At 39.9% G+C, this 27,306-nt stretch overlaps 1 protein-coding gene across 1 annotated transcript in view; it reads left to right on the top strand.

Moving 5' to 3' along the window:
* The window catches only part of NIPAL2 (NIPA like domain containing 2), a 73,314-nt gene that overhangs the window by 33,713 nt on the left and 12,295 nt on the right, over positions 1-27,306 (top strand). The window contains exons 4-6 of the mRNA XM_032609355.1: positions 3,454-3,513; positions 16,167-16,288; positions 25,086-25,182. Of these exons, the coding sequence (XP_032465246.1) occupies positions 3,454-3,513; positions 16,167-16,288; positions 25,086-25,182 (279 nt within the window). The remainder of the gene's footprint in view (positions 1-3,453; positions 3,514-16,166; positions 16,289-25,085; positions 25,183-27,306) is intronic.

Raw genomic sequence — 27,306 nt, 5'->3', positions numbered from 1 at the left:
ACTCCAGTGTCCAGGATCACGCTGTATAGACCAGTGTCTGGGAGCACTCTCCGTGTAGACCCATGTCCTGTGAAGGCCAGGATGGAAAAGGATTCACAAACCTCTGCCCAAATATGCCTGTAGTCAAAAATGTACACAAAACTCTGAGTGCTGAAGTTAGCGCTCAGTGGTAAACTATAGTTTAATAAGTTACAAGTGTGTTCTGTTTTAATGCTTTTGAACTATTGATCTTGAAATACTCTCTTTTTAAATATTAAATTTTACTATAGGAATAAAAGAGTAATAGTTTTTCCCCCATTGTACATGTTTATTAGGCAATGGTTGTTGATGTAGCAGCAACTAGACAGGGTTGAGTTTGACAGATCTCTGATTGCAAATATATATGGGAGCACTTCAGTTTATTTATCTTTTCTCATTTAAAAAATTTACTTCTGTTCTTAGAAGTCATGTTATTAGCTGTTGCTCAGAAACTGTCTTTTTCTCAGCACAGCTCTCATTTTAACCATGTTTTGCAAGATAAATGAGTTATAAGTAGATGTATCTTAATAGAATGTTCCTTTTTATTACTTTCTTTGATAGCTAAACTTATTCTCTTATCTGAAAATTTTGGAGAAAATCACGTTCTCTTAAAACTTAAAAAAAATGCATCAGACATATAAATTCTTTCAGAAAGTAAAGGTAGCATATTTATGTTTCATAAAACTCTATTTTATGTCAATTAATATAATTTGATGCTTATGGTATATTTCAATTTTATTGTTACCAGTCATGTCCTTTTTGCTTTCAGCAGTGAAATTATCTCCTACATAACATTCTTCCCTCTTCCTTCTGAAAGTGAAATTATTTATGAGATGGTGGCTTAGCAACAAGAAGAGAAGGAAAATGATGCCTTTCTTACTCCAAGAGAGAAATGGAGTGTCGTGTACTAGAAAGAGCTCTGGACTGGAATGAGGAAATATGCATGCTGGTTCCAGCTGTGCTGTTATATAAATGTTTGTTAGATGAATGGATCAGTTTCTTTGGACCTCAGTTTCCCAATTATAAAGTTTAGAACCTAGAGTAGATTATCTCTCTGTCTACTATTAGCTCTAAAATTTCCTTATTCCATGTAAGCAATGTCTACCTTCTTATTGGAATCCTTTGCTGTGAAATGGTCAGTTCAAGTATTGTTATAATGCAATGCGTTTGGTATGTGTTAGTGTAATGATACCTCACCTATTTTTTGTTGTTAATCTATCTCCCTCCACTTGGGAACACTCCTTACCTAATTACACAAGAAGTCAGTAATGGGAGTGAGGTCTTGATTTTTATACTTTAGTATACACTTTTATACTTTTCTAATGCTCTAACATGTGAAATTAGTTTCCATGAATTATGCGGTCCAAATCTGAAATAGAAATTTATCATACATTTTTATGCTTGTCCCAAACTCAATTCTTAATGTAACGGGCTACATAGCTCTACATTAACTTATCTTCAGAAGATACTGCTTTAATGTTTTAAAGCCATGCCACACAATAAACTCATGCTTGGTGGACATTTCCCATGCTCTGTTTATTTTGTGTGAAAGCCCCCATTCCTATAAATAACCTGCTCAGGAAAACTTTGCAAGGACATAGCTCAACTTGAATGAGAGAGAGCTAGGTTGAAAAAAAGATGGAAAAAACATATGTGGATTCCAGCTTATCCTGAATGAGTGTTCTGGCGTGGATTTTATTTTGTTTTAAATCAATTCCCAGAGCACCAGATATAGTTACATTCAAGCTTCACTGATTTAACGTATTATAATTCAGATTCATTAAAATTTTATCTATGAAGAATTTTTAATGACATGGCAAATGGTAATACAGTAACTGAGGAAACTGAGAAAAGAAATTTTGCCTTACAGTTTGATCTCAACCAGAGGGAAATAAACACACAAACATATTAACTGTGGTTCTTTCCTAGATGATGAGATTATTTTATAATGATTTTTCTTTCTGTATTTTTGCTTTAAAAAAAATAAGAAATTCAACTAATAGTTTTTGTCAAATATTTAAAATACAGATAATTGTTTTTTGTTTTTGTATTATTGCAAATTTGGATCTTCCCTTGCCTCTACTCGTGACTCCATAAGAGGAACAGCTCAGATTCAGCTTACCCCACACACACCTGAGGCCATAGCAGTAGGTCATGGCACAGTTGTAAGGCTGAGGTTTCAGTAGCATCAATAATGGGAAAGAGGGTCTTCACCATCACAAGGGTCAGCAAGTGCAGGAGATCCCACCAACACTTTTATTTATGTGCTGAGTACTAACTACACATGGGAGATCTTCAAAGAATAAGGCATATCTCAGGGTAAAAGGAACTGATAACCTTTTGCAGGAGACAGGCAAAAAAAATCCTAAGTGTAACGAAAAAGTTATATATTATAAGGGGTAATCACACTTATGGGTGGAGTGGTCAACTCGGTCTGGGGGAATCCAGAAGTGATGCTTGAGTCTAGAGTTGGGTGAAAGATGGAGACAGAGTTGCCCAGGGAATAGCTTATATAAAAGTCCGTTAGCATGAAACTCAATAGGGGTTCTGGGAATTATGATTATTTTAGTAAGAGTGGACATAGAATATAAAAGAGATCGAGGGCAAACGTGGCAAGGAAATTGTTAGGAGTAAAATCACAGCTGTCTTTTCATGTCATGCTTAGTAGTTTGGCCTTTGTCTCTGGATGGCTAGAAGCCATTAAGAGGTTTTAAAGCTGTGGTTTTACATTAGATTTCCATTTTAGAAAGACGACTCCTAGTGCTGTGGGGAAGGGGTAGTGAAATGGGAGGCTCCAGAGGGAAGCTACTTTAACGGTCTAAGCCTGAGATGAAGCTGACCTGGACCATGACAAGGGAATGAAGAGGGGATGGACTTGAGAGACAATGAAATCCAGACTTAAAAAACCCAGTAACCTGTTGGATGTGTGGTGTGAAGGAGAGGGGATACCAGGAGGAGTCTTAGGATCCTGGTGTTCAATAGAGGTATCCCTGGAATAGGGATTATGGGAGGAGATGATGGGAAATAATGTTTCCGTTTGGAATATATTTAAAGTTAAGACTTCCTCCTTTTCATCCTTTCTTCTTTCCTTCCCTTCTATCTCTTTCTGCCTTTCCATCCCTTCCTTCCTTCCTTCTTTCCTTCCTTCCTTCCTTCCTTTCCTCTACATTCATTCATTTAGTAAACTCTTATTAAGCCCTCACTGTATACCATGCACTCTCCCAGTCACTGTCGTAGGTTCATTGTAATCCACGCCAATTTCCATGAATCCTCAACCATGAGGGGCAAGAGGCCATCTTCACAGCCCCAGCCGCCAGGTGTCTCTGACCAGGACACAGCTAGTCAGGCCTAAGACTACTTAACTCCTTTCAAATGGCATTGCATAATATATGTTTTTATATTTGGAAACACCACTAATGGCCATTTTCTTTCTAGGTAGTGCCATTATTTCTGTTATGTTTCTGAAAGAAAATTTGAGAGCCTCAGATTTACTAGGTAAGTAATTATTTAATTCATGTAATTAAAACACTGCTTGACGAGGAAATAAATAATCCTATCCAATAAAAATATGTGTTTTAAAAACAGGCAACAAATTACTGAAATGGATATAGTCTCATCTAGAGGCGAACATTATTCTATCTCGGAACTGCCATCTGCTCTTTGACAAGAAATACGTGCACCTTCATTATACCCTCTGCCCATGCCATTGACCACAGCAAATCATTATTTTACAGTATTATTATTATGAATGTTACGAAATTTTTATGAACATAATAAAATCCAAGAAAACATCTGTGTTACCTAATAGAGTATTCCACTTCATAGGACATATTTGATAGATTGTTGTATGAAAGCGCTACATAAAAATGAAAACCACATACAAAAATTAGATGCACCAAATAACTGCCTAATTTCTATTTAGCCCTTTCCAAAAGTAACATAGAATGTTGATCTTCAAAATTTTATTTAGAAATACAGCTATTAATGGAAAATCACAGTAGCCTTCCTGGCTGTAAAAGATTTCCGCTATATGGCAAAGCCATCACATATTGATCGTATCTTCTACCTCTAGTTGGAAATATCATTAGTGAGAAGAATTATAGAGCTTCATATTTTCTTCCTTGACAAAATCCTGTCTGAATTACTGCTGACATATGATAATGAGTATAATACTTTAGAAACTTTAAATAAATCTATGTCTACTCAGTTCCAAAAAGATCATTTTTAAAAAATTTTGAGCTTAAATGTGACACCAGTGTTGGTATGTTGAACATTTGTTTCCCTGATCATGTTTCCCTTGAGCCTAGTGTCTTGAAAGAGTTTTCACTTTTTCTTTTTCCTCCTTGGTTTGATTCTGCGAGTAGAGTTTTTAGTCAACATTGTCAAATTTTCATGGTTAAAATGTTTTTCCAAATGCATTCATATGTGAATTCAAATATGTTATTTTTCTGTACTCTTTTTTCGTACTATGTTTATGGACTCATTTGGGGAGGTTGTATGGAATCAGAAATAAGATGCCTGAGTTTTATAGATTAAAACAACTAGGTCCTACATTATGTTTCTCATTTATCAAAAGTCTTAGGGAACTTTAAATCATTTAATCTAACATATGTCATCTTTTGTAGTTAATGGTTGGTTAATGTTTAAATAAATGTAAGGTATTTAATGAGGTAATACAGATGGATATAAAGGAAAACTTGCCAATTATCGTGAACCCTGGTGATAAAAAGATGATTAAGACAGAATCCCTGCCTTCAGATAATACAGTCAATGATAAAATATATACAAAAACACATTTTTTTCAAAGCAGAAGATAATATGTATCATAATGCCTTGAGCCTTTAGTTTACGGCTGGGTTTCTCAACCTCAGCACTACTAACATTTTAGGCTGGATAATTCTTCATCCTAGGGGGCTGTCCTGTGTGTGGTAAGGTGTTCAGCAGCATCCCTTTTGGCCTTTACCCAGTAGATGCCAGTAGCACACTTTGCCCCAGTTATGACTACCAAAAATGACTTCAAACACTGTCAAATCTCCCCTGGGGGGGCAAAATTGCCTCCGGTTGAGAACCCCTAGTTTAGAATAAAGAGAGATTACTCTAGCTGGGAAGCTCAGAGAGAATTTTCTACAGCAGAGGTACCATTTGAATCAGTTCTGACAGCTGAATAGGACAGGCATGGGCCACATCCAAGCATTTGGAGAAAGACATACAGAGGGAATGACATGAGAAGTGTTGACAAAGGTACAAAAAAAGTAAGGCAAGTTTCTATGTAATACTGTACTACAACCACTGCCAATGAGGATTAGGGAGAAAATTAAGGCAAGTCATAACTATAGAAAGGGAAGAAACAGAAATATCAATAGGTGCCAATGATTTGATTTTCTACTTAGAAAACCCGACCAACTAAACGTTGCTAAAAGCAGTATACTAGCTCGACATCAAAGGATATAAATTAAACTCACTCTCAAGGGTTCAAATCTGTATTCAACTTCTGCTATCAACTGTGTGGCCAACGTATTACTTAACTTCTCTAAGCCTCAGTTTGCTGACAAATATAGACGACTGTTTTGGGGGGAGGGGGTTGTTTGTTTTTTAATCTTTGGCACGCGGCACGCAGCATGCGGGATCTTATTCCCCAACCAGGGATGGAAGCCGCGCCCCCTGCAGTGGAAGCGTGGAATCTTAACCACTGGACGGCCAGGGAAGTCCCTAGAAGACTGTTTTAAGGGTCACATTGGATAATTGATACATGCACTTTGAGAAATGTAAAGCCCTGTTAATTAAATTGGCATTATTTCTGTGATCAACTTCATTACCAAGAGGTAATACTAAAACATAAGAAATAGGAAACACACACACATACACACATAAAAAAAACACAAACAAAAACCTCTATTAGGGCTTCCCTGGTGGCACAGTGGTTGAGAGTCCGCCTGCCGATGCAGGGGACACGGGTTCGTGCCCCGGTCCGGGAAGATCCCACATGCCGCGGAGCGGCTGGGCCCGTGAGCCATGGCCACTGAGCCTGCGCGTCCGGAGCCTGTGCTCCGCAACGGGAGAGGCCACAACAGTGAGAGGCCCGCGTACCGCAAAAAACAAACAAACAAAAAAACCCCTCTATTAATTCTTTGATTCTTTGCTAATTTCTCTTACTTTAATAACAGTCAACATTTATCAAATATTTACCCCTTTCAGGTACTGTGTTTTACATGAACCACCTCATTTAAATGTAGGAACAATCCATTTATAGAACTGATACTTAGGTTAAATACCTTAACCAAGGTCAAATAATTAGTCAGTGGTGGACCAGTGTTCTAATAATGGCAGCCTGATTTAACTATAGCATAATGGGTGAGGGTAAGTCTCTAGCGTCAGAGAGCTATGTGACCTTTGCTAAGTTACTTAGTCTCTTTAAGCCTCATTTCCTCAACCTTAAAATGAAGTATTACCTATCTCATAGGATTAAATGAGTTCATGTATGTAAGTCTCTGAGAACGGGGTCTGTCATGTAATAAGTCCTCAATAATGTCAGCTATTATTATCCTTATTACTAACACCACCACCCACCACTACTGGTTCATGAGAGGAAACCTTGACTAGGATATCCTAACGAACATTAGCAATCCAGGTAACATTTCGCACAACTCTGGCTGAGTTTTTTTAGCCTTTTAACTTAATGCTTTTTGAGCAGGGATATGTCTGATGTCACATTTGTTTCATACTGTAATCACAAGTGACCGATTCTTGACTTGAAACTAGAGTCACAGGAATAAGAAAGGATTTAGTCACCGATCCCATACCCATGCTTCCAAACAGCAATATCATACAATTATCATGATCTAAGATGTAATAACCCATTTCATGCTTGGGGAAGGACTTTTCCCCAACCGTACTCAGTAATGTGTTAAGTCACCTGTATTTTCTTTGGGCCTGTATTGCTGTTGCCTTGAGAAAATTTGGCTTTTTCCGTTAAAAGCTAAAAATGCTTTTTTTTCTTTACAGGGACTAAAATCAAACAGGGAAAAGAGTAGTTAATGGCATTTTTTGAAAGATTAACGTATAAGCATGCTAAAAACTAAATTGTCAAAATGTGCAAAAGAAAATCATTTACTTTTCCCTGCTTCAAGCAAATGAAAGTTTGTTTTTCATGATGGAACAAATGAAGATTTTTTTGGACCATGTGGAAACAAGCTGAATTAATTTATTGCCAAATGTTGCTCTGTGGCTATGAAGCATTTCAGGACTAGCCTCAAAAAATGACCTCACAAAAGCTATGTCTGAAAGGAATCGCCAACTATTATTAACTCAATGACAGGCTTTGGACTGTGCTCTGATTCTTAGTGGATTAATAATTTTAAATTATTTTAATGATTATTTTTCCTCTAAAAAGCACCAAATTTCTCTCCCCTTCAAGCAGCCAGAACTATAGTATTTTCCCCCTCTTCGCCCTTAGTCATCAAAAATCCTGAATCTAATAGTCTGTGAGATCCTAGTTGATTTAATCCAGATAGCGTCATCATAAAAAGAAAAATTATAGTCAATTCATCAGCACTCTCCAGAGACCAGTAACTTGATTATTTCAAGTCACCTATAAATGGTTTCCCCAGATAGAACGTCAAGAGATTAATAGTGAGACAAAAACCACCTCCTTCCTTCCTACTCCCACACTAGAGGTCAGCTTGGTTTGAAGCCAGTATCTAGAATGCAGATCTAGCCAAACGAACCATCATTTCTGGTTGAGAGGACAGATTGGCTATTTGGTCTTAAAACTGCCTCAAGAAAGGTAGACTTTCTGATGCTAGATTCAGAACCATTTGGATTCACTGTATTTTTGAGACTTCCCAATCCAGGGCTCCTTCAGGATTTAGCTGCCTTCAGCCTAGGGAATCTGGAAAGATTGTACTGAGGGGAAGGCATCCTTTGGTGTTAAGAGGTCCAGTTTATGCTGTGACTCCTGGTAACCCACAAAAGCAATAGCTGGACCCCCATTGATCAGGAGGCATATTGCAGGCTCCAAGAGAACCAGCCAGCAGTGTTGGTTGACATCAGGTTAGCTGAATTTTTAAAACTCTTATGGCTACCAGAAGTCAGGTCAAGCCAGATTCCAGAAGCTAGCTAAAAGGCAGTTAACACTAGCCGGCATTGAGCCGGAGAGTGGGGACAAAATTAAAGGAGATTTCAGGTTTTACTTAAGGAGAAGGGTGGGCTGGGAAATCAGATGTCAGTTGAGGAAGAACTGTGCAAGTAGACCCTAGAATCCAAGGCTTGCACAGGTGAGGAACTCAGCAGGTTGGAGATGCCGGTGAACAGAAGCATAAGGGGAAGCCTGATTCTAGGCTGTTTTCCCTTCCACCACTTTTATATTTCAACTTCAGTCCACAAGTATCTATAGGAGACTTTTGCAACAGAACTTCAGTAGCCTCTTGAAACAGAGGCTGCATTCTCACAGCTGGATCCAGTTAAATGTCAGGCATTTCTCAGAGTATAAAACATTCCTCAAAACACTACTTCAGGATGATATAAATGGTCAAATATGTTTAGAAAATATTACAGCCATATCCTCCCGAAGGAGATTCACAATGAACACTAACACACTGAGGATCTCAGGGGTCTTCCAGTAAAAGAACCATTTAACTTGGTTTAACTCACCTCTTTCCAAATAGATTTGACTTGAGACCTTTTTTGGTGGAGGGTCCATCTTATGAAACTGGGCTCTAGGGAACACCAGTTTGGAGACGCTGTTCTAAAGGAACCTCAGGGCCAGTCAGGGACCCCAGGGAACACTGCCAGGAGGAGTCAGTTCCTTCTATCCCCAGTGGGGATGCTTCATCCAGCCTCAGGTTATGGTCAGTACAACTCCTGGGTGCCACTCACTGAGACTACAATGTGAAGGACAGCCGTGAGTTGTCCGTTCGTCAGCTCTGGTCCATCGTGCATACAAGAGGTAGAAGAGTGTAATCACTGAGAATAAGTTACCTAGGTTCCAATCCAAGCTCTCCGCTTAGCTAGAAAATCCCAGTCAAGAGACTTATTCCTTCTGTGACTCAATTTTCTCCTATGTCAAATGTGGCTAGTAATACTTTAACAGTATCCAATGTTATATATTATATAATACATAATATACATATAGTATATGTTAGTATAGTAACATGGTGGTATAGTTATTTTTTGCAGGCTTTTTTGTAAGAATTATTATATGTGTATAAAGCATTTAGAATTGTGCTAAGTATTAGCTATTACTATTATAGTTTTTATTTTCATCACATTTCTGTATGACGGTGATCATAATATAACTCTCATGTCAGCCACAATTGTCTATGAAATCTATAGTTTTAAGAACATCACTTAAAAAGAATGATACTTGGGCTTCCCTGGTGGCGCAGTGGTTGAGAGTCCGCCTGCCGATGCAGGGGACACGGGTTCGTGCCCCGGTCCGGGAAGATCCCACATGCCGCGGAGCGGCTGGGCCCGTGAGCCATGGCCACTGAGCCTGCGCGTCCGGAGCCTGTGCTCCGCAACGGGAAAGGCCACAGCAGTGAGAGGCCCGCGTACCACAAAAAAAAAAAAAAAAAAAAAAAAAAGAATGATACCTTCCTTTGCCCTCCCAGGATACTAGTCTATCTGCTATAAAGAGCAGGGATGAGTTTGTTTCCCTGCTTTGTACATATGACAAGTTTATAGGAAGAGATTTTATTAATACTTTGTACTGTATCAAGCTAAATCTGAAACTCCCATCAGATCATTATAGACTTTTATGTGACTTGAGTCATATTTGATGAGAAAATGTATTTGCTGCAGGTCTGGGCATGAGGGTAGTAGATGAGGCCACATCCCTGTATCGTGGGTCATGTCCAGCATCCCATGGTTGACCCCCACCTGCAGCTTACCCACTGCTGCCCGACTGTTCCACCTTTGGTCCCCTCCAATAGCCAGCTCTTGGTGCTTTGTGCGCCAGTTCCCTGAGGCTAGTAGTGGGTAGCAAACATAGTGCTGGTAGTGTTTCTTCTTCCCTGTGTTCTCTCAGTTATGTCCTTTGCTTTCTTTTGCCTTCTTTTTTTTTTTTTTTTTTTTTTTGCGGTACGCGGGCCTCTCACTGCTGTGGCCTCTCCCGTTGCGGAGAACAGGCCCCGGACGCCAGGCTCAGCGGCCATGGCTCACGGGCCCAGCCGCCCCGCAGCATGTGGGATCCTCCCGGACCGGGGCACGAACCCGTGTCCCCTGCATCGGCAGGCGGACTCCCAACCACTGCGCCACCAGGGAAGCCCTCTTTTGCCTTCTTTTAAGACCAGTGGAGAGAAGTCTTCACTAGGCAGTCAGGAGATGCCAGCCAAGTCCTTCATATCCTGCCCTTCTATTCTCAAATTGAGTTGTTAACCCTGTAGAGACAGCCCCAGGGACAGTCCCTAGTCATCCTTAAGCTACAATATTAGAGATACAAGCTTGGATTAAGTTTGAAGCTTGACTCAGATGGTCTTTGACCCTTGGAAGTCCGCATCCTAAGTTGGATCTGTCCCAGGGTCCTTTGTCACATCAGGTCTCCAGATGAGCTTTCAAACATCTTCAGCTCCCCAGACTGGCCTCTCGCAGAGCCAGATTCCTGGAGTCTAGCAGGTATGATAAGTTAATTTGTACCTAGAAATGAGGACACTGCATCACAGAGGAATAAACGACTTGCCCGGGCTCTTCCAGCTAACGGTAGCAGTGAAATTCGAAGTCTGTGGAGCTGGTCTCAGCTTGGATTAGACTTCTCCTATCCAGGTCTTGACCTGACAGTTAACCATTTCCCTGGGCCAAGGGCATGTCAAGTGCTGCTTTCTTTTCTTTAGGATCTTATACTTCCAGAGTACTCCTTTGGTCAAATGGGCCAACAAAAGGTAAACTAGCAAGTTTTCTAAGTCAGAAATCTGCGCCTTTCAAAAGAGGGAATATTTGCGGCTTTATTGAAATAAAAATAACAGGAACTGGTGTTTCATGCCGCTTTTAGAAAAAGGTGGGATGCAAATATGTTTTACAGAAATGTAGTGAAGGACTTGCTAATGGCTACCTTCGACACTTTTAAACAGTTAACGTCAATGTGCACATGACTTATGAAGCAGAGAGTAAATCACACAGAAAAATAAAAATGACACCAAAGAGACAAGCAAATGACAGGTAGCAGCTATCCAGAACTGCCTTTGTAAATGTCGGAAGCTGCTGAAATTAAAATTGTTAAGCAGAAAGAATGTATGACCTCCTGAGCTGCCACGGAGTTACTCACTAGTCTTGCAGTGACATGAGGTACAGATGAGATAATACGTGTGAAAAAGTACTTTGAAAGGATAATTGGAAAACCGTCAGTCATTTTATTTGTTTTTAAGGAGTTTTGGAATGCAGTGAAGATCTACATTGGTGGAAATGGGCACAGTCTGCAAATGTGGAAGCAGATGTAAAACAGGGAGGGATGTGTCAGGACGTGAAACAGAGACCATATTGGAAATAACACTGCCTCCACTGCCTCCACAAAATAACACTATGCAGACTCTGAAAGAATGAGGCCGCCCGACGTAAAATGATGTGAAACATTCTCCAAAGATGTTCTGTTAATTAGAAAAAAAGCAAGATACAGAAAAGTGTGTATAATATGCTATTATCATTTGCATAAAAAACCAAAACACACGCACTCTCACACACACCTGCCTAAAACATCTCTGAAAAGAAAACCTCAAGAACCAGCAGCAGTAGCTAACTTTGAGGAAGGGACCTAGTGAGCCCCAAGGGTGTGAGAGAGATTTAACTTTTCACTGATCCCTCTTGTGTGGCTTTAGAATTTTTTACCATACGCGTGTGTTACCCATTCAAAACTAAATGTTCTAAAAAGGAAATTTAATTGACACTAGATACAGTTAGATGAGATAAAGAAATGACTGGCAGAGGAACTCAGTATAGATAAGAAATCTGGATTTCACAAAAGTAAATTGGAAGTCTCTGAGACTTTGAAATTGTATTCTATGCATTTATTCTACTTTACTATACCAAGTTTAGAAAAGTGTTTTTTTTAAATCCCTTCTTCCTAGAAATGTAATATTGAACAATTATAAGATCTTTTTTTTTTTTTTTTACATCTTTACTGGAGTATAATTGCTTTACAATGGTGTGTTAGTTTCTGCTTTATAACAAAGTGAATCAGTTATACATATACATATGTTCCTATATCTCTTCCCTCTTGCATCTCCCTCCCTCCCACCCTCCCTATCCCACCCTTCTAGGTGGTCACAAAGCACTGAGCTGATCTCCCTGTGCTATGTGGCTGCTTCCCATTAGCTATCTATTTTACGTTTGGTAGTGTATATATGTCCATGCCACTCTCTCACTTTGTCACAGCTTACCCTTCCCCCTCCCCATATCCTCAAGTCCATTCTCTAGTAGGTCTGTGTCTTTATTCCTGCCTTACCCCTAGGTTCTTCATGACTTTTTTTCCCTTAACTTCCATATATATGTGTTAGCATACGGTATTTGTCTTTCTCTTTCTGACTTACTTCACTCTGTATGACAGACTCTAGGTCCATCCACCTCATTACAAATAGCTCAATTTCGTTTCTTTTTATGGCTGAGTAATATTCCATTGTATATATGTGCCACATCTTCTTTATCCATTCATCCGATGATGGACACTTAGGTTGCTTCCATGTCCTGGCTATTGTAAATAGAGCTGCAATGAACATTTTGGTACATGACTCTTTTTGAATTATGGTTTTCTCAGGGTATATGCCCAGTAGTGGGAGTGCTGGGTCATATGGTAATTCTATTTTTAGTTTTTTAAGGGACCTCCATACTGTTCTCCATAGTGGCTGTACCAATTCACATTCCCACAAACAGTGCAAGAGTGTTCCCTTTTCTCCACACCCTCTCCAACATTTATTGTTTCTAGATTTTTTGATGATGTCCATTCTGACTGGTGTGAGATGATATCTCATTGTAGTTTTGATTTGCATTTCTCTAATGATTAATGATGTTGGGCATTCTTTCATGTGTTTGTTGGCAGCCCGTATATCTTCTTTGGAGAAATGTCTATTTAGGTCTTCTGCCCATTTTTGGATTGGGTTGTTTGTTTTTTTGTTATTGAGCTGCATGAGCTGCTTGTAAATTTTGGAGATTAATCCTTTGTCTGTTGCTTCATTTGCAAATATTATCTCCCATTCTGAGGGTTGTCTTTTGGTCTTGTTTATGGTTTCCTTTGCTATGCAAAAGCTTTTAAGTTTCATTAGGTCCCATTTGTTTATTTTTGTTTTTATTTCCATTTCTCTAGGAGGTGGGTTGAAAAGGATCTTGCTGTGATTTATATCATAGAGTGTTCTGCCTATGTTTTCCTCTAAGAGTTTGATAGTTTCTGGCCTTACATTTAGGTCTTTAATCCATTTTGAGCTTATTTTTGTGTATGGTGTTAGGGAGTGATCTAATCTCATACTTTTACATGTACCTGTCCAGTTTTCCCAGCACCACTTATTAAAGAGGCTGTCCTTTCTCCACTGTACATTCCTGCCTCCTTTATCAAAGATAAGGTGACCATATGTGCGTGGGTTTATCTCTGGGCATTCTATCCTGTTCCATTGATCTGTATTTCTGTTTTTGTGCCAGTACCATGCTCTCTTTGATTACTGTAGCTTTGTACTATAGTCTGAAGTCAGGGAGCCTGATTCCTCCAGCTCCGTTTTTCGTTCTCAAGATTGCTTTGGCTATTTGGGGTCTTTTGTGTTTCCATACAAATTGTGAACTTTTTTGTTCTAGTTCTGTGAAAAATGCCAGTGATAGTTTGATAGGGATTGCACTGAATCTGTAGATTGCTTTGGGTAGTAGAGTCATTTTCACAATGTTGATTCTTCCAATCCAAGAACATGGTATATCTCTCCATCTATTTGTATCATCTTTAATTTCTTTCATCAGTGTTTTATAGTTTTCTGCATACAGGTCTTTTGTCTCCTTACGTAGTTTTATTCATAGATATTTTATTCTTTTTGTTGCAATGGTAAATGAGAGTGTTTTCTTGATTTCACTTTCAGATTTTTTATCATTAGTGTATAGGAATGCCAGAGATTTCTGTGCATTAATTTTGTATCCTGCTACTTTACCAAATTCATTGATTAGCTCTAGTAGTTTTCTGGTAGCATCTGTAGGATTCTCTATGTATAGTATCGTGTCATCTGCAAACAATGACAGCTTTACTTCTTCTTTTCTGATTTGGATTCCTTTTATTTCCTTTTCTTCTCTGATTGCTGTGGCTAAAACTTCCAAAACTATGTTGAATAAGAGTGGTGAGAGTGGGCAGCCTTGTCTTGTTCCTGATCTTAGTGGAAATGCTTTCAGTTTTTCACCATTGAGGACAATGTTGGCTGTGGGTTTGTCATATATGGCCTTTATTATGTTGAGGAAAGTTCCCTCTATGCCTACTTTCTGGAGGGTTTTTTATCATAAATGGGTGTTGAATTTTGTCGAAAGCTTTCTCTGCATCTATTGAGATGACCATATGGTTTTTCTCCCTCGATTTGTTAATGTGGTGTATCACATTGATTGATTTGCGTATATTGAGGAATCCTTGCATTCCTGGGATAAACCCCACTTGATCATGGTGTATGATCCTCTTAATGTGCTGTTGGATTCTGTTTGCTAGTATTTTGTTGAGGATATTTGCATCTATGTTCATTAGTGATATTGGCCTGTAGTTTTCTTTCTCTGTGACATCCATGTCTGGTTTTGGTATCAGGGTGATGGTGGCCTCATAGAATGAGTTTGGGAGTGTTCCTCCCTCTGCTGTATTTTGGAAGAGTTTGAGAAGGATAGGTGTTAGCTCTTCTCTAAATTCTTTTTTTTTTTTCCCTAAGAAAGGACAGAGCTGACCAATAACTTTTTCCAGGTTCTTATGTATGGTTTTTATTATTTTCCTTTCATTGAAATGCTTAATAATGTATATTGTTTTCTTTTTAAAAATTCTCATTAGAAAATAGCTTTTAAAATTGTGTATATGGTTTCTGTCTTCACAAAGTATTACAGTATAAATTGTTGCATTAGAGTAAGCTTATTTTATAGGTCCTACAATACCATGAATAGCTACTGTCCAGCTTGTGTAAAAAATCAAATGAATTCTCAGAAACTAGAGTTCAAAACTCTAAGTCATTTGGTTAAGAGCAACAGGAAATTGATGTCTTCAAATTGTGAGATTTTATAGACACACCAAATTGTTTCAGGTTGGAGTGAATGCTGGTTGTAAATTATATACACAACAATGCTGACCTCAATGGTGAAACAGGTTGAACTATGTTTTCATGTGTGCTATCCGAAAAATGCTACATAAACCAGTTTTTCTCAGGCTGCTAATTATTAATAAATAAGCAGTTTTCCATGTTATTTGGAAAGGCAAGTCCCCTTCTTCTGTGGCCACTCCTCCCCCACACATTCCCTTCCTCCATTATTACAGTATAAGTAACGTTAAGGTGATGACAGTAACACATTCCTACATAGGTTTATTATGTGGTATTTTACCAAGCTATCCCTGGAATTCTAGACTTTAAATTGGATCAAATAAATCTTACAGCAGAGTCATCTTTCACCTTCGTTATTTCTGCTAAAAGGACTCCAATAAATGGCAATGATCAAGGTATTCATTTACCAGAGTTTTAAAGTGTAAAATACCTAAGTTTGTGTGTGTAAAAGACCCAAAGATGACTACGTGCAGAGTAGATCATCATCAGGTGATGGATTTCCACACTCTCTGGGCTCTGCCATCTAGATCTAGATGGATCTAGCTTCATCCTGCACTTACTGGTCCATGTGGAAACAAACAGCCAGGTTGGATGTGTTTTCATGTCTCCATATGCATGCGTTCTGATCTTCCCCATCTTTGAGGAAAGCTTCTCTGAAGAAGCCAGGATTCATCTGGAACGACAGAGAAAAATCAGAATTTATGTCCTACCGCATCCATTCCCTAGCCCTTATCCCCCTTTAAAGGTAATGCCGTCGGGTGAATGCATGATGCTATCTGGGGATGGTTTGATGAATCGTATTTTAATAGACATGGACCTTTACGAGTAATGCTTAGTCTATAGGTAATGTTTACATAAACAAAAAGGCTTAAATGTCCCTTTTCAACTTGTTTGTCTTTTCAATTTTATTTAAAGGTATGACACTGGCATTTGCAGGAACATATTTATTGGTGAACTTTGCTCCAAATATAACTCAGGATATCTCTGCAAGAACAGTACAGTATTCCTTTGTTGGCTGGCAATTCATGACCTACGGGGTAAGAATTCTAAAAATTTTACTGTTACAGAGGCAATATTATCTAGACCACTGGTACACGCAGATGCTGGAAAACTAATATAATCTTTTCTTCTCAGCATTAATATCTCATTAAAATGTAAATATATTTGACCAGTACTAAAGTATTTCAAACACTAAATAAAAGCACCCCCATTTCCCTGGCATTCTGTCCTTGGGGGTGACCTATCACTGGAACAATTTCCACAATTTAATGGAATTTAATCCGGCAAATTCCAGAGCAACATATTTTAGGACAATTCAGAGTAAAAACAAACAAACAAAAAAACTCTTTTCCCAGGTCAAAGGAAAGTACCTGAAGACACATTTTACTTCACTGAATTTTATCCAAGATAGGTATTCCCTTCAAGAAAGCTTTCTTTGAGACCAGTGCAGTAGCCTGTCTTAGGAGAAGCAAACAGCGGGTAGGACAATACTGAGAGATGTGTAAAAGAGAGAACAGAATGAGCTGATGTAGAAATTGGAAGCCACTAATTGGGATATTTTATTTGATGCAATGGCTGTATCCGGTGGTCCCCAAATTTTTTGGCACCCGGGACCCATTTCATGGAAGACAATTTTTCCACGGAGGGGGGGTGGGGGTGTGGTTCAGGCAGTAATGTGAGTGATGGGGAGCGATGGGGAGCGGCAGATGAACCTTCGCTTGCTCTCGCACCACTCACCTCCTGCTGTGCAGACCAGTAGAGGTCTGAGGCCCGCGGATTGGGGACCCCTGGTACAGAGAATGTGATTGAAATGGTTGGTATGTAACTTGTTACAGAAGTCAGTTTAGATTGGAGAATAAAAATATTCTAGGAAGGGCAGGCAGTAAGAAGAAAACTGGGATTGTCTAAATGAGCATTTAACCAAGAACCGAATTGGTAAAGTATCAAGAGTTGTGAATTCAATAAAAATAATCAAAGCACACAGAGTCAAACATTTTTAGGGTTAGAAGTGACCTCAAAAAACTATCTGGTCCAGTGCTCTGCCATTGAAACAGGTAAAATACTATGATCCTGCTGTATACCTATTATTTAAATGTGTGACATTGGCATTTGCAGAGACGTGGCGAGCTTTGCTCTCAGTGTGATGTAACTCAGGATATTACAGCAGGAACTGCGTGGTATTACACTATGGTGTGGCCCTTCCTAGTCGTATGACAAGAATCCTATATATTTTACCATCTCTGATATACAATTCTGACCACTGTGACACAAGTGTTTATAGGGCTTTTCTTTTTATAGTCTCTCACTGTACTTCTTTCTCTTACTCAACAGAGACTGTTTAAAAACATTCCTCACACTCTACACCCCCTTTAATAAACTATCCTATTTCCCTTCTAAACACCACCAAAGATTTATTCCCCTCCACTTTCTCAGCTCCTGGTCACTCCTCACTCGTCCTAAGCTAGTAGCCCCCTCCACACGAATTACCAAGTGGAATTGCCTTTTTTGGTCCTGATTCTTATTGAGCCTTTTGCAGCACTTCCTGATGGTCCACTCTCTTCTCCTTGCATCTCTCTCTTCCCGGGCTTCCTTGGTTTGTTTTCCCTGTTTCTCTTCCTCCTCTCTGATCAGTCCATCCCAGGCTCTTGGTAGGTAACTCCTTCTCTTCTGCCATCCACTCTTTATCTATTTGTGCTACAAACTCGTCCAGGGTTTTTTAAGGTGATCTCATTGCCCACTCCACCACCATCATTCTTTAGAAAGACTTCCAAATCCAGACCTGCATCTCCTTCCCAGATCTCTTCTAAGCTGCAAAGCTCTGTTCTCATCTGTCTACTTATTACTCGTCCCTGCTTGGATGTTCCATAGATTTTGCAAAAGTAACATCTCAGAAACTGAACTCAATATCTTTTCCCCTAAACTCCCTCCTCTCTTAAATTGGAAGGTTCCGCTTACCCCTGCCCTCCATCAAACTTTAGGATTGGTCTTCCCAATTCAGAGTAGGTTTCCTCAGGTCCGTCATACTTTGTGTCTCCCCCTCCCCTATTTTATCTTCCTACTTGTCCACCATACCCAGTCCTTTAACTATTAAGGCTTTCATCAATCAAATCTAAGCACTAGAAGGGCTCATTGAGCATGTCATGGTAGTCTAGACTTGATGTCCTACCAACACATTATTATTCTTTGCCTACAAGCAAAACAAATTCTTCATCCGGTAAGAAAAGGGTCACAGAGTCTATGACCAGAAAATTAAAAGCCTGAGCTGAATCCTTTGGAGATTAAAGATGCATCAAGACTTATTTCCTGGAATAAACAGCATTGTTTGATGATGATGTATGTTATATCATTTTAACACCATAGAAAACATTTTAAAAGAACAAAACTACCTTTTTAAACCTTATAGCTCCACGAAAAAAGTACTATGAAATTAATTGCATGTTTCCACTGTCCAAAGTTAGCTCTTCATTCATTCATTTATTCACAATCCATTCAACTTATTAGCCACCTAGAATACAGAGGAGAATTCCTGAAGCAGGAATTTTATAGTCCTGGGAGACACCCATATTCCTGTAAAATAATGAAAGTATATTTGAAAGTAAATGTTGCCAAAAATATAAATAATTCCAGATATTAATAAGATAGCATAAAATAAACCTTTAATAAAGTCACATTTGGATAGCACTATTGGCATTAGACTCTTAGGGGAATAGATCTATATTATCTTAGTTTATCTCAGTTTGGAATTTAATCCATTATATGTTGCATCTCTAAAGACTCTAGAAGTTATCAATTACATACTAAGATCTTGAGGTGAAGTTTGGTTTAAATCTGTTAAACATCTACATAATTAATATTTAATCCTTCAACGTGGCAGAGTCTGTGCTTTTTCTGCAAACCATAATTGCAAAGATCATAATTACAGTAATTAAGACGATTCTTTGAAGTATGTTCATCTAACAGTTTTTGTATTACACCAAGTATAAATGCAACACCTGAACTGCCTTTTGGGACTGATCAAATAACTAATAAAATGAATAAAAATATTTTAAGTCTGAATAAATTTTATATATCTCAAAAGGGGATTGTAAAGTCATATTACAGACTAGTTAATAGCATCTCCTTGTATCATGTGTTGACCTGTCCCAGGTCAATATCCATTTTCCCTTTAAGGCTTACATGAAGTCAGAGCCTCAGAAACAAGGCCCGGGAGCCTACCCTCTGAGCTGGGACTCTTTTGGGCAGGAAGAGGATTTGAGGAGCCTGGTGTCTACTGGCCAGAGAGGAATGAAGTGTCCTTTGCTCACCCACTAAAACAGACTTTCCCACCTGCTGTTTGCCCAAGAGCAATCAAGTTTGCAAGGTCAAACTAGCTTGGAGAGATGCTATAAAACATACATGGCCCCCTGAGAAATTCATCTTCTCCATCAGCAAGTTAAAAACTAGAAGTCCTTTAGGAAAGAGACAGGCTTAACCTTGTGAATCCTGCCCTGCCCAGGCTTATATGACCACGAGGCCCTTTTCTTGAAGGGCCTTTTGTTGAGTAGCAGCTATTAATGCCTCTGCAGAACCTGCATGAGGGAACGTGGCTCTGAGCCTCAGTTAGTTCGTGTTCTTTGGCAGGCTTGACTGTGGCTGTTTTGCCCACCCAGATTTCCCCATAGACTATTCAGATGGAAACCTCTCTTGTGAACATAGAATCCTTCACAAAATAATCTGCATGGTGCTCATTTCCTCTCCGCGAGACCAAAAATTAAATCAGCCGAAGCAGGGACCCAGCCTGTCGATTGGTGTAATTCTCTACCCCGAAGCAGATTATTAAGTTGGCCTTTCTGGCAAAAGCTGCTTCAACAACCCACCAGCAGGTGTTAAAACCTGAAGGGAGAAAACTACGTGTGTACAAAGCCTCCATGTCTGTTGCACGAGGTTCATCCACTTTGTTGTCTGAATGGAAGTAGCCACTCGCAGGTCTGCGCTAGGATACACTTTGCGGCCTCAGTAGCCAACCTCACCGAGCAGTCTGAGCCCTATGCCCACTCCGACCACGGTCTGCCCTTCATCTGTGCAGCAGCCCTAGATGTTGGCAGATGGAGAAACTGAGTTAGGGAGGTTCAGTAACTTGTCCAAGGTCACTTAAATACTAAGTGGCAGAGCCAGAATTCAAAACCGGGTCATCCACTTCGGGGGTGCACACTCCAGTTCATTTCCCCACACAGCTCTCCAAGCAGAATTAATACAAGCTGACCTCCGAGTATCAGACCTTTGTCCATGCTTGGCCTCAGAGAGAACCTTTGCAGAGCTCATTTCTTTTGGACAAGGCAGCTATATCAAAGGCTATACTTTCAGAAAGAACTCGGTGAGAGAAAAAGAGGTGAACACAGGCTCAGATTCTGGTAGTAAGACTAGGGTTTCCAGTGATGAAATTTTGTGTATCTCTTTTGTCACATCATCCCATGGACTGCCAGTGCCCTTTTTACCACTGAAAACAGGATGATGCGTGCCTTTAAATCAAATTGGAGAATGAATCCAGAAAACCCAGAATAATTCAGAAAACTCATCCTGAAAATTTTGTTCCTCTGGAAAGACTTCAGGTACCCAAACCTGAGTTCGTTTCCTATTGTTTCCATAACAAATTGTCACAAACTTAGTGGCTTAAAACAACACAAATTAATTTTCTTACAGTTTTGAAGGTCAGAAGTCCAACACAGGTCTCATGGACTAAACTCAAGGTATTGGCAGAGCTGTATTCCTTGAGAGCGCCCTTGGGGAGAATCTGTTTCCTTGCCGTTTCCAGCTTCTAGAGGCAGCCAGCATTCCTTGACTTGGGTCTTTCTCATGTTACATCTCTCTTTGACCACAGCTGGGAAGGTTCTCTGCTTTTAAGGACCCTTGTGACTACACTGGGCCCACTCGGATAATCCAGGATAATCTCCGCATCTCAGGGTCCATAGCCTTAATCACATCTGCAAAGCCCCTTTGCTGTGTAAAGTAACATACACACAAGTTCCAGAGTTTAGGACGTGGACATCTTGGGATGGGGGGGGGGGCATAATTCTGCCTTCCAGAGCTGTACCACTTAACCCTTCTGAGCCTTGGTTTCCCCATCTGTAAAATGAGGACAGTAATAGTGCCCACCTCCTGAGGTTGTTGTGAGGATTCAATGAATTAGTACAAGTAAAGCATGTGGCAAGCATGCACTAGGTGCTGTTATTATTTCTGGCCTCTGAGATCGCAATCAGCAAAGCAGCCTCTTCCTGGGTCGCAACAACCTGCAGAGGTCACAGCTTCTTTGATATTGATTTTTTCAGAGAGGAGAGAAAATGTTACTAGAAAAGAAAAAATTAACATTAACTCATGCTGCTTGAATATTTTATTCCCGGGAGCTCCGTGATCTCTTGCCACAGGACAGAACCCAGGGCAACTGCAGTCATTCTGTGAATAATAGGAACTCATGTTTTATAGATCTGAAGCCACAGAGATAGAGTTTGTAAAAAAAGTCATACATGATTTTCAAAACTTATAACTACCATCATCCACCCAAAACATGTTAATAATTGGCATGCTAACAGATTTAGCTAACATGCTCTGTACCTTAGTGCAGGAAAAGCTTTCTTCCCTCCAGCCACAAATAACAGTGGTCCCGAAAGCTGCTGGGAGCTGTCTGTAATTGTATCACGTGAGAAATGGACAACTGTGGTGGAGGGGAGACCAAGCCGAGAGGGATGTTTCGGTTTCGATGGCAGCTTTCAGGAAAGCAAATAGATGGGAGTTGAATAGCTTTTGTAGCACGACTTGATTAAATTAAAGGTCTGGCAAATAAGTGCTATAAGGAAGAGTTAAAACGATTGGTTTAATTTGCCAGGAAAAGAAAAGACTAAGGGATGAGTTAATCTTCCATATTAGATGAAAAGGTTTTTAAATGAGGAAGATATGGTCCTGCTGCTTTCCATGCCCACAGAGGATTAAAGGGAAAAACAAACCAACAAGCAAAAGGTTGAGTTAGAACAGAAGAGGCATGTTTATTTAGGGCTCCATAAGTAAAATGCAGCCCTGAAAGTAGTGAAGTCCCTAACTCTAGTCATTTTTAAGAAAAAAATTAATGCTGGTGTTTTCACTTGTCCAATGTAAACATTCATATTTATGAGTTCAGTCCAGAGATACTGTCTCTTTGGGGGGGAGAAAAAAAAAGCTATGCTTCAGGTTATCTTAAGGACTACAAAAAAGAAAAAAAAGCTAAAACAAAAATAAAATTGAGAACTCAAAATTATACTAATTCTCTTAAAGGTAGGAAAATTTTAGACATTCAGTCAATTAATACTTATTGAACACTCAATTTATTAGACATTAGGCTTGTTTTTTGGCAAGTGGTTCATAATAAATTTGAGGTGTAATTTACTCATTAATTCGAAAAATACTTATTGAGTGACCAACTGTATTTCAGGCACTGGAGGCAGAAAAGGTCCCTGTTCTCATAGAGCAGATGTGCTAGTGGGAAACAGACAAGAAACACATAACCACACGAACAGGTCATGATAAAATACTCTACAGTAGCCACCTGAAGTCGGGGTTGTGATAGGATGACTGGGTGGCTCTGTGAGATCAGGACGATCTGGGAAGATCTCTCCGGGGAGCTGAGTGACTAGGAGTCATTGTGCAAACAATAGCTCAGGGAAAGAGCATTCCAGGCAGGGCAAACTCTTAGTGCAAAGGTCCCAAAGCTGAGCAATCTGAGGACCTCAAAGGACTCAACGGGGTGGCAGGGGTTGGCGGGGAGGGGTGGGCCATTTGTGGCTGGTGCAGGTTGGACCATCCAGGAGCCAGCCGTACAAGATGATGAGGTCCCAGAAGTTAACTGGGGCTTTGTAATCCAGGAGGGAGTGTGGAGCTTATTCTTAACGTGCTGGGACGTTTAAGCAAAGGGATGACTAGATCTAATTTCTATTTTTACTACATGTATCATCCTGGATGAATCTCATAAACATAATGCACAGTGAGAAAAAAGCAAGCGAGTGAAAGCAAGTATAATTCCACTTGTATAAAGAACAAGTGTGCAAAAATAAACGGCGTCATTTGGGGATACGTAGAAAGGTGATAAAGTATAAAGAAAATGAATGGTAAACACAAAACTCAATGTAGCGGTTCCTGGGGAGGTTGCAGGAGGAGGGGAGTGCAATTGGGAACGAGAGACTTCACAGGGATTGATGGGTTCTGTTTCTCAGGTTGAGTAGAGGGCACAATGGTAGTTGTCACATTACTGTAAATACCTGATATGTATATTCATATATACTCTCTATGAATGAAATATTTCATTATCCAAATCGTTTTGTTTTTTTTTGTTTTTTTTGTGGTACGCGGGCCTCTGACTGTTGTGGCCTCTCCCGTTGCGGAGCACAGGCTCCGGATGCGCAGGCTCAGCGGCCATGGCTCACGGGCCCAGCCGCTCTGCGGCATGTGGGATCCTCCCGGACCAGGGCACGAACCCGTGTCCCCTGCATCGACAGGCGGACTCTCAACCACTGTGCCACCAGGGAAGCCCCCAAACTGTATTTTTAAATGACTCCTCTTGCTGCTGAATGTCTGGATTGTAAAGAGGCAAGAGTCAAATCAGAGACAAAGGAGAAGCTGTTGCACTAGTCAGAGCGGGTGGCGAGGAATGAGGGAAAAGGAGGAGTTTTCAGCTTGTGCAGCAGGGCATGTGGTGGTGCCATCTTCTGATGAGGTGGAGGCCCGGGAGGAACAGGTAGGGAAGGTAGGCCACCAAGAATTAAGTGTTGGCGACTTCCCTGGTGGCACAGTGGTTAAGAATCCATCTGCCAATGCAGGGGACACAGGTTCAATCCCTGGTCCAGGAAGATCCCACATGCCACGGAGCAACTAAGCCCGTGGCCACAACTACTGAAGCCTGTGCACCTAGAGCCTGTGCTGCACAACAAGAGAAGCCACCACAATGAGAAGCCCGTGCACCTCAAGGAAGAGTAGCCCCCACTCACCAAAAGTAGAGAAAGCCCACGTGCAGCAATGAAGACCCAACGCAGCCAAAAAATAAATAAATAAAGAGTTAAGTGTTGGGACTTCCCTGGCAGTCCAGTGTTTAAGACTCTGTGCTTCCACTGCAGGGGACACAGGTTCAATCCCTGGTCGGGGAACTAATATCCTGCATGCCACACAATGCGGCCAAAAACAAAAAAAGAGTTAAGTGTCGCCCATATTCGTGTGTTATGGCTGTTAAACATGCATGTCAGACTTCCCTGGTGACACAGTGGTTAAGAGCCTGCCAATGCAAGGGACACAGGTTTGAGCCCTGGTCCGGGAAGATCCCACATGCTGTGGAATAACTAAGCCTGTGTGCCACAACTACTAAGCCTGTGCTCTAGAGCCCGTGAGCCACAACTACTGAGCCCGCATGCCACAACTACTGAAGCCTGCGTGCCTAGAGCCCATGCTCCGCAACAAGAGAAGACACCACAATGAGAAGCCCGTGCACCACAACTAGAGAAAGCCCATGAGCAGCAAAGACCCAACGCAGCCAAAAAAAAAAAAAAAAAGCATGTGAAAATGTCTGGTAGACAACTGGATAAATGAGACTGGAGTTGGGAGGTCAGGACTGGAGATCTAGATTTGGGCATCATTGCCATGTAGGTGATGATAGAACTCTGGGTCTGGATCACTAAGGCTCCTTATGCTGTTCTCATATATTTATAATTGTCCTTAGGAGCTCCAGTCATCCTCAACCCTCATATGATAGTTGTTGCAAAATCAAAAAGAGAAGTGTGCCATTCTGAAGACTTCATATAGAATAATTTACACTTTACTCTTTTTCATCTTTTTCATTTCTAGATTTTAGAAATACTAATTTTCTGCATTCTCCTATATTTCCATAAAAGGAAAGGAATGAAACACATTGTGATTCTGCTAACCCTGGTGGCACTTCTAGGTAAGGATATTTTTTTGTTTTCTAATTATCTAATGTAGCCATGCTAAGTCCTAAAAGAGTTTCAAGGAAAGTATTTGAGCATTCTATTTTTTCTCATTGTTTCTGCCTTTCAATTCTGATCTATAGAAACTGAGTCTCAGTTACGCAAATTATACTTTGCATGTCCATTGCTGCAATTGATATATGTTTAATTTTTAATATATTTAAGGATTTTTACTTCTTGATAATTTTATTTGCTCTCTGACAATTTGGGGATTTTTTTCTTAGTAAATAATTGAAGAATATTAAAAGAGAAACAAATGAATAAACCCAAATGAAACTTTTGTATCAGAAGTTATCTAGGCCTATCCTATTTACATTTAGAAAAAAAAAAACTTTAAAACATGGCTAATATGAAACAAATGTAAGCAGTATGATTTTTCTTGAATACATTTCTTTCATTCATTATTTAACTACCCGTTTCCTTTTTCTCCAGAGGCACCTTATAAGATTTGAAAACTGATGCTTACATAAGCCCTCTCTCTCTCTCTCTCTCTCTCTATATATATATATATTTTTTTTTTTTTTTTTTTTTTTTTTCTGTACGCGGGCCTCCCACTGTTGTGGCCTCTCCCGTTGCGGAGCACAGGTTCCGGACGCACAGACTCAGCGGCCATGGCTCACGGGCCCAGCTGCTCCGCGGCATGTGGGATCCTCCCGGACTGGAGCACGAACCCGTGTCCCCTGCATCGGCAGGCGGACTCTCAACCACTGCGCCACCAGGGAGCCCAGCCCTCTATATCTTTTTAAATCACTAGGAGATCTCACTAATCATTTGGGAAATTCCCTTTTCAAAAATTTATTGATAATTCTTTCTTTGCCTAAGATGACCCATCCATCACATGTTGTTAACTCTAACTTTGTACATTGTATTTATACCTTTGAGGCAGCTGCAGCTTCCATGTTCACGAGGTGCTGGAGGTTTCATTTCTTCATTTCATCAACTCTCCTTTGAATTGGAAGAGTTGCATTTGTGATAGTTACTTATAGAAACAAATTTACTCTAGAACATGTTCAGGTATGTGGTTAATCAAAAGAACAGAAAAGAAACTTTATATTTTTTTCTTCCAAATTACCAGGTAGGGAGAACAAAAGCAAACTAAGAGAAAAGATGCACATTATGTAGGAAAATATTGAAAATAAAGGAAATTTTAAATAGGAAAGTAAGATAACAGAATTAAGACCATACATATCAGCTTTGATCATAAATGTAAATGGGGTAAGTTTACCAAGTGAAAAAGAAAGATTTCCAAATTGTACTTGAGAAAAATTCCCGTATTGATTTTGAAAAAGATTCTGAAATTGGATTCAGCCAGTTTCCTCTGGTTCAGCTCTATAAGGGTTATTGAAACATCACCCTTTCTGACTGGCCTCTGCTGGTTGTGAAATATTTTGACTTCATACATCAATTTCATCTAAACAAGGTAACTCAGATTGAAAGTAAAAGAAAGCAGAAGGTCATTACATTACCATCTAAGTTAAAATCAAGGCAGAAGCAGTAAATGCAACAGAGGATCCTGGAGGCTCCCCTATTAGTATTTAGTTGCTAATCAGGGTAGGACTGGGACTTGGAAGGAGGCGGCATCAGGGGACAGGGGCCCTCAGTAGACTGGGCAGCAGCTATTTCAGAAACGACATTAGCATAAATATAAGAGGAGTAGGAGACTTCTCTTAGCTCATGGAAATAAGGAGACAGAAAAATCTGTAAAATTAGAGAAACTGAATGCTTAATTTTGATCTGGCAGCTCTAAGGTTGAACTCTAAATCCAGAAAGCAGAGAATACACCTTCTTTCAAGTGCCTGTGTAACATTTACAAAAGCTGATCTTATAATTGGCCACAAAGAAATTTTTGATAAATTCCAGGAAGTTGAAATAGTACAGACCACATTTTCAGATCACAGTGAAATAAAAACAGAAAATAATAACAAAAATAGAACCACTAAAACCGTACCACCTGGGAATGTTAAACACTATGCTTAAACTGCAGCTGGGCCAAAGCAGAAACCACCATTTCATCACAGCATATATTTCTTAAATTATTATGAGAACACTTAATGTTAAACCTATAGTTTATGACTAATGCT

Source organism: Phocoena sinus, chromosome 17, assembly GCF_008692025.1.
Source record: "Phocoena sinus isolate mPhoSin1 chromosome 17, mPhoSin1.pri, whole genome shotgun sequence".
Taxonomy (NCBI): domain Eukaryota; kingdom Metazoa; phylum Chordata; class Mammalia; order Artiodactyla; family Phocoenidae; genus Phocoena; species Phocoena sinus.
This window is presented reverse-complemented; position numbering and strand designations above follow the sequence as displayed.